The sequence below is a fragment of the Suricata suricatta genome, chromosome X, assembly GCF_006229205.1.
Source record: "Suricata suricatta isolate VVHF042 chromosome X, meerkat_22Aug2017_6uvM2_HiC, whole genome shotgun sequence".
Lineage (NCBI taxonomy): Eukaryota > Metazoa > Chordata > Mammalia > Carnivora > Herpestidae > Suricata > Suricata suricatta.
The window spans coordinates 11,151,267-11,158,561 of NC_043717.1; the positions used below are offsets into that span (position 1 = coordinate 11,151,267).

Consider the following 7,295-nt stretch of genomic DNA (forward strand, 5'->3'; position numbering starts at 1 on the left):
GTTGTCAAGCTACTGGTGTCTTCCATCCACCCACCACACTCGAGAGAGGCAGCCTCTCTGCAAAGCTGTTTTCCATCCATTTCCATTGTCTTGCATTTGCGGTGCCGCTTCCCACAGGGGCAGCCTGTTCCCGTCAGAAAGCAGCCTTCTTTACAGCGGTGCGTGCAGAATGGTGCTTAGCAGCTGAATTGCATCTTAATCACCTCTGACTCATTAGTCTGCCTGCATTGCTAGGGCCCCTGACAGCGGTATTGCTGGCACTCACACTGCCTGTGCCTTTACAGAAAAAAGTTTGTGGACTCTTGATAAAGTTTCCCACCCTTTAACTTTTTCTATAGGCACTGGCAAAAAAGGCTTCTGTATATCCTGTGCACCCAAATCCAAGTGAACCAGGTTTGCAAATCAACAAGATCAGATATTCACAGACTTACACAATGCCCCAAGTTAAAAAAAAAAAAATTCAAGGGCACCTGGGTGGCTCAGTTCATTAAGCATCCAACTTTCAGCTCAGGCCATGATATCAGGGTTCATGGGTTCGAGCCCCACGTCGGGCTCTGTGCTGACAGCTCAGAGCCTGGAGCCTGCTTCAGATTCTGTGTCTCCCTCTCTCTCTGTCCCTCCCCTGCTCATGCTGTCTCTGTCTCTGTCTCTCAAAAATAAATAAAACATTAAATTTTTTTTTAATTCACTTAAAATGCTACATGTTTAAATTAACTTTTCCAAAGGATGGGAAACATCTGATTTAATATGGTCATTTACAACATGTAATGTAGGCACCCAGCGAGACTAACAATACGATGAACACAGCAATGTGGAAGACCCGCTGAACCACAAGAGGAAAAGGCAGAGATTAAGTGCGGGGAGTTGGGGGGTTGCATTGTAAGATGGCCAGGTGACTTTTTCTTCTTATATTTTTCCTTTTCAATTTTTTGCAAAAAGGTTATGATAAACAGCTATGGAATAAGTGCCACAGCTTAAAAGGCAGATGATACACGCAAAAATAGATGTTTTTCTGCAACTCTATAAAATAGGAATAGAGTTCACTTTGGCACAATTTTCTTTCACTGTATACCTCTTTCTTCTAATCTTTTGAATCATGTAAATATATTACCTATTTTTCAATGTGTGTGTGTGTGTATGTGTGTGTGTGTACACACACATACATATATTGTATGTTTACTTTGCTCCCTCAAATTCTACTCTTCTGTCTTCTTCTTCATATTCGCAGCCCATGCATTACATATTATTGGTTAAGGGAGGCCAATAAATAGCGATTCTCTTTGTCAGGTTCTGAATCATCACAGAATTAAGACAAAAGAATGAAGCCACTAGGAGACCAAAATGAAAGGTCAGGTTGGAGGACACAACTTTAATCAGCAGGCAAATTTTCTTCCTAATTAAAAACAAAATCCTGAACGGAGATAAACTCATTTACAGTGTCCCAGCCTGAGCTCCCGTCGCACATAGAGGAGTAAGATGCAAGCTACTGAACACCCTATGTGACATGGCACCTACCAACAGCGACAGTCCTCATCTGTAAACAGCACGGACGCCTGTGTGGCTGTACAGCCACACAGGGGTCTGTGCCTGCGCAGGGCCTGAGTCTGGACTCGGAGTCGGAGTAGCACAGAAAACTGCCTGCTGTCTGAGGGCAAGTCAGCCCCTAAAGAGAAGGGAACCACACACAGCTTCTCCTTCCAGCTCACCAGCTGGGTCAGTGTTTTCTCCCCGCGAGGGGAAGAAGGAAAGAGGGAGTAGACAGAAACCAGGAGTGTTACCAGAATCACATATAGACGTGAAAGGAAACATCACAAACACAGATGATTCCTCTGGAAAAATAGAAAAAATGTAAAACTGTTAACACTTGTACTAAAGCTTCTAGGAAAACAACCAAGGTGCTATGACAGATGCCAACAGTGGGGTGAACCTATACATATTTATTCCCAAAATGAGTGCTGTGGACTGATTTGGTCCCCTTCCCCCAAATTCCTATGTTGAAGCCTGACACCTCCCCTCCATGTGACTGTATTTGGAGATAGGGCCAGTGAGGAGGTAATTACAGTTATATGTGGTCATAAGGCCGGAACCTTGATAGGATCAGTGTCCTCCTGAGAACAGACCCAGAGAACTCTCTCTCCCCACCCTCCAGTGCCCTCTCAACAGAGGTCACATGAGAACAGAGTTCTAGTGGCATCTGTAAGGGAAGAGAAGAGGCCTTGGAATGAAACCTACCTTGCCAGCACCTTGATCTTGGCCTTGCAGCCTCTAGAACTATCTGGTATTTAAGTCACCAGTGCGTGTGGTATTTTGTTATGGCAGCCCTAGCAAACTAATACAATGAGAGTACAGCTTTTTTTCTTTCTTTCTTTTTCTTTCTATCTATCTATCTATCTATCTATCTATCTATCTATCTATCTATCTATATCTATCCACCTACCCATCCATCCATCCATGATGTCTGTCTGTCTGTCTGTATATCTATCTACAAGAGAAATTGTATGTATACAATAGGAATGTAGAAAAAGCTTATGACATATGACTATCTCTAAACGTTTTTATCATCAGAGCACCTACTGAACAAACAGCATTGTTAGGACATGATATAAACTGTAAGGTGAGCTAAATTACAAATATTTTTCTTCTAAGGTTAAAATGTAGATCCTCTTCAAAAATGAAGTTAATCATTTTCAAGATAGAATTTGGAATTAACGCATGCCTCAAATACTTCTGCAAATAACCAATTAAGATCTTTTACTGTTTACTTACTCCGTTGTTTCCCTGTTGGGAACTTTCCTCATGGAGAAGGCCACCATCGCTTTGAAGAGATATTCTTCATTTGTGTCCCAGGCATACTGAGTGAGGAATGAAACAGAAAATGTAAAAAGGCACAGGATAAAAAATGGTCCATTGGAATTTAATTGTGGCCACCATGGTGTTAATCAGAGCCTGCCTGCCTCTCTTTCTCTCGCTCTCTCTCTCCCCCTCTCTCTTTCTCTCTGCCTCCCTCTCATCTTTCTCATACACTAAAGGCTGAAGACCAAAGATAAAGGATGTCACGATAATGTTCAGGATAGACTTTCTTGGGCATTCTATCATCCCAAGAGTGGTGTATTTTCCATTGCAACATCTTCACAATCTGCAGTATTAGTAGCCAGTCAACAAATAGGCCATTTGGACATCCCATCCCAGTCATTTACAGGACATACACATCCCTTCCTCCCTCTCTCTCTTCCCTCATATACTATCTCTCTTAGCTTCCTTTCCTTTACTGACATTGGTACAATTTTTCTTTCCATTTTCTTAGCTGGAAACTTGAGTGTGCGCTCATATTAAGGATTGAATTGTACCCCCCCAAATGTATATGCTGAAGTCCTAACCCCAGTACCTCAGAAGGTAACCGTATTTGGAGATAGTGTCTTTATAGAGGTGACCAAGTTCAAATGAGGTCATTAGGGTAGACCCTAATCTAATCTGACTGGTGTCTTTGCAAGAACAGGAAAATTGGATACAGCCACATACAGAGGGAAGACAGCCATCTACAAGCCAAAGACAGAGGCTTAGCCTAGATCCTTCCCTCATGGCCTTCAAAAGGAACCAACCTTGCTGAGACCCTGATCTCGGACTTCTAGCCTCCGGGACTAAGAGAAAATAATTTTCTGTTGTTTAAACCACCCAGTTCAAGGCAGCCCTAGTGAACTAATGTGGCTGACCACCTATTTGTGGCGAATAATCAAGTATGACTGGAGAAAGTCACAAAACAGGGTTTGTTGGTTTAACTCTAAATTCATGTGACCTATTCCCAAATTTCCCGGGAACCCCTTAGGTTTCTCCATCAGTTTTCTCTCTGTCACGGTTCACAATGACTATCTTGGACGTCTTTCAGCTCTCCGTGCACCAAACTCAGTGCTTTCCCTCACACCTCAACTCACTAGATGTTCCTGTCTCCTAATTTGCAGATATATCCTCAAGTCACCAGTTTAAACGCCCCCATTCTTCTGACACCAAATAGGAAGAGGGCTTCTATAGACACACCTGCTGCCCACCTTCTCCCCCGAAAGGTCGGGCGTGCTGTTTCTCCTCCCACCAGTGGTATTCCATCCACCTCTAGTAGCAGCACTTCCCGCTGCCCTTGTCGGGTCTAAATGATAACCGTTTCCCCTCTCCTCTGTACACAGGACTCTGACTTCTAACAATGCTCGAGCCTTCCCATTAAGACAACACCAGAACCAAACCACATTACTCAACCTTCCTTCCTCCACCTCCCGCTGTCCCTCTCCTGCCCCTCACGGCCAACGCTCCCAAAAGAGCTGTCATACTTGCATCTTTACCTGTTCACCACCCACTTAGTCTTAATTCCCTCCGTTCTCGTTCTCTGCTTTCTGGTGGCACCACGCCACAAAACTGGCCCTCTCAAGTTACCAGTGGCCTCCGCACGACCAACACAGCGAGCGGCTTTCAGTCTCAGCTCGCTTAGCCTGTCAGCAGCATTTCACGCTCCTGAATGCTTCCTTCAACTTGAAGCCCTCTCTTCCCTTTTGTAACGCTCCTTCTCATTTCCTCCTGCCCCTCTGCCCCTTTTGTGCATTCACTGGCTTCTCCAAGGGCTCCGAGTTTTAGAGAACCTCGAGGCTCTATGCTGGACCGTCTCTTCTTGTCACTCTGTACTCTCTCCCGCAGACTGTCGCCAGGCCAGGCTTCCGCTCCCGCTCTCACTCTCGTAAAGCAAATGGCCCAGGCATGTATATCTCAGGCCCACGCCGTCCTTGCCTATTCATCAATAATACCTCAAACTCAACAAGTTCAAAATTAAAGCCATGATTTTCTTCTCTGTACCTGGTTCTCTGACTCGTAAGTGGGTCATCATCCATTCAGTTGCATAATTAGAAGCTACAGCTTCGCCCTCGACTCCTTATCTGCTCCGCTTTCCTACTCTCGTCCCCTCCAATCTGCCTTGCACACTGTGGCCACTGTTTTCCAAATGCTAATTCTATCAAAACATCTCTTCCATAAAACTCTCACTTGCTTTAAAGATAACAGCGAAGCTTCCGAACACGGTCCACATAGTGCGCAGCCTGACCTCTCCTCCTTGCCCAAGCCCGTCGCAGGCTGCGCTCTCCTGCACGGCTCCGGCCGCAGACGCCGCGGCCTCCCTGCCGTCCCCCACTCTCACCAAGGTCCTTCCTGGAATAGGAAGTGTGTTGTTCCCTCTGCGCTTGTTTCTCCTACCCTCTGGCTCACCTGCACTCTGCTTTAGACCTCACAGCAAGTGCCCAGCACTAAGGCCCCTGCCAAGGCCAGAGCCCCCATGTACTCCTCCTTCCTGCAATACTGCTCAAGCCTACACATTTCCATTTTGCTTACTGATGTTTAAAGGACAGCCAATCCTCCCAATAGCATAAGTGCCATGAGGGCAGGGACAAGGCTGATCGATCTGCCATTGTGTCCCCAGCATTCAGCATGGGGCCTGCCCTCAGAGGACCCTGAGATAAGTGACCGCGGTCTACTGTCTCTAGTACAGAAAGTCCATTTACAGTCACACTGCCTGGGTTCAAATCTCCCCTTTGTCACTTGCTGACTTGAGATCTTGAGCACGTCACTTCATTTTTTATGCCTCGGCTTTCTCGTCTACCCAATGAGAATGGGAACGCCCGTTCTACCTTTCTCAGAGGGTGGTTGTGAGCACGACGTGAACTGCTGTGAGTCAAGTGCTCAGAGGGCCCCCCCCCCCCCGCTGGAAACTAAACTGAGTCCGCACCAAACTCTGGCTGTTCCAATGATCGTTTCTCACGGAGTGAATGAACCTACACACTGGGAAACCGCCCCGCCCACAGAACATGTACCTCTAAGTCTCCTCAGCACGCTTTGACTGCTTCTACCCTAACACATCTTAATAGCGCTTGCTATTGGGGAAAATTTTCACAGACCACATGGGGATACTGCAACTAGAATTACACGAATCATCTTATTAATTCAACAGGCTTTACTGCTCTTATAGCTACATGAGCCTAATGAGTATTTTTTACTTTGATTTCATAGGCAAATATTACATGGTATTACTTTGATATTTGAGAGAAACTGAAGAAACTGCATGTTAGAATTAGAAAATTTTTATACTATGAAAAATCTAATGTGGGTGGAACCATGCCATCTTTTCAATGACTGCAAAACTGAGGCTCAGAAAATTCAAATGACCAGAATGCTGAGGAGCAGAGCCCAAACCAGACCTCAGTGCCTGACCGGGACCCCTTTGCTCCACAATACTTGATTAAAATGCTCAAGTTTGCACAGTCATTCGGGGAAACCCAAAACCTCACAGGTTTTCTAGGATACACTGCAGATTCACTACCTGAGGCAAAATCATTTTTTAACAATTTCCATTTTACTATCTTTTTGACTTTAAGACAGTAACAGATTTGAGGTCTTTCAAATTAATCTCTATAACAAGTTTAAGATAACTATGCAGAGAGGCTCATTACAGGAGAAAGTAGTGTTATTAGCCAACAAAATTAAAAATGAACATGCAGGTTCTCCACTTACCGCTTTATCTCCCAGAGCTGATCTGATACTAAGTCGTACTTTAAAAGCATTTTCTGCATCTACCAGAGAGAAAAAAAAAGAGCAGTATTTGATGATAAAATCTGCCAAAACGTAAGACCAAATGTTTAACCAACTCAAATCAACAGAACACTGAACTTCATTTAAAATGCCCCCACACTTATGGGAAAGAGCACTGGGTGTTGTATGGAAAACAATTTGACAATAAAATATTATGGAAAAATAAATAAATAAAATAAAATGCCCCAATACTCCTGAGAGTTTAATTACAATCACCTTAGAGAGTTTTAAATTTTCTTTCAAACTCATAAAACAGTCAGAGTCTCAACTTTCAAGCCACAACATGTCTGCAGGTTTAGAAAAATAAAGAGGTCTTTATTGTCAATCCTTTAGAAAACTGTTGGTCTATTTTTAAGTGTCAAGGCTGCATACCTGGATGACAGAGTTCAGCATGAATAGCAGTCACCAGGAAAAAGAGCAGGCACAACATTTTTTCAGAGTGGAGAACACAAGGCAAACGCAGGGATAAATATCCACCCTCCACTTAAAGCTGCCTTAGCCGTTCTGTGACCCGGATTAGAATATCAGAGAAACCAGCAAGTCACCACCTACAAGGCTTCATGATTAAACCCCCTTATTTGGGTTAATACTTAGAGAGAAGCAGCCCATCTCCTGTCAGTTATTTACGAAAAGCTGTTTGGAAAACAGATTAGCTGTCCTTTCTGAACTTAGGTTTCCTC

The 7,295-nt window shown here is 44.2% G+C and overlaps 1 protein-coding gene across 1 annotated transcript in view; it reads right to left on the reverse strand.

Moving 5' to 3' along the window:
• The window catches only part of CLTRN (collectrin, amino acid transport regulator), a 22,330-nt gene extending 15,203 nt beyond the window's left edge, over positions 1–7,127 (reverse strand). Inside the window, exons 1-3 of the mRNA XM_029930293.1 lie at positions 6,988–7,127; positions 6,538–6,596; positions 2,767–2,852 (exon numbers count right to left, since the gene is read on the reverse strand). Of these exons, the coding sequence (XP_029786153.1) occupies positions 2,767–2,852; positions 6,538–6,596; positions 6,988–7,045 (203 nt within the window). The 5' untranslated portion in view covers positions 7,046–7,127. The remainder of the gene's footprint in view (positions 1–2,766; positions 2,853–6,537; positions 6,597–6,987) is intronic.
• Between the last annotated feature and the right edge of the window lie 168 nt (positions 7,128–7,295).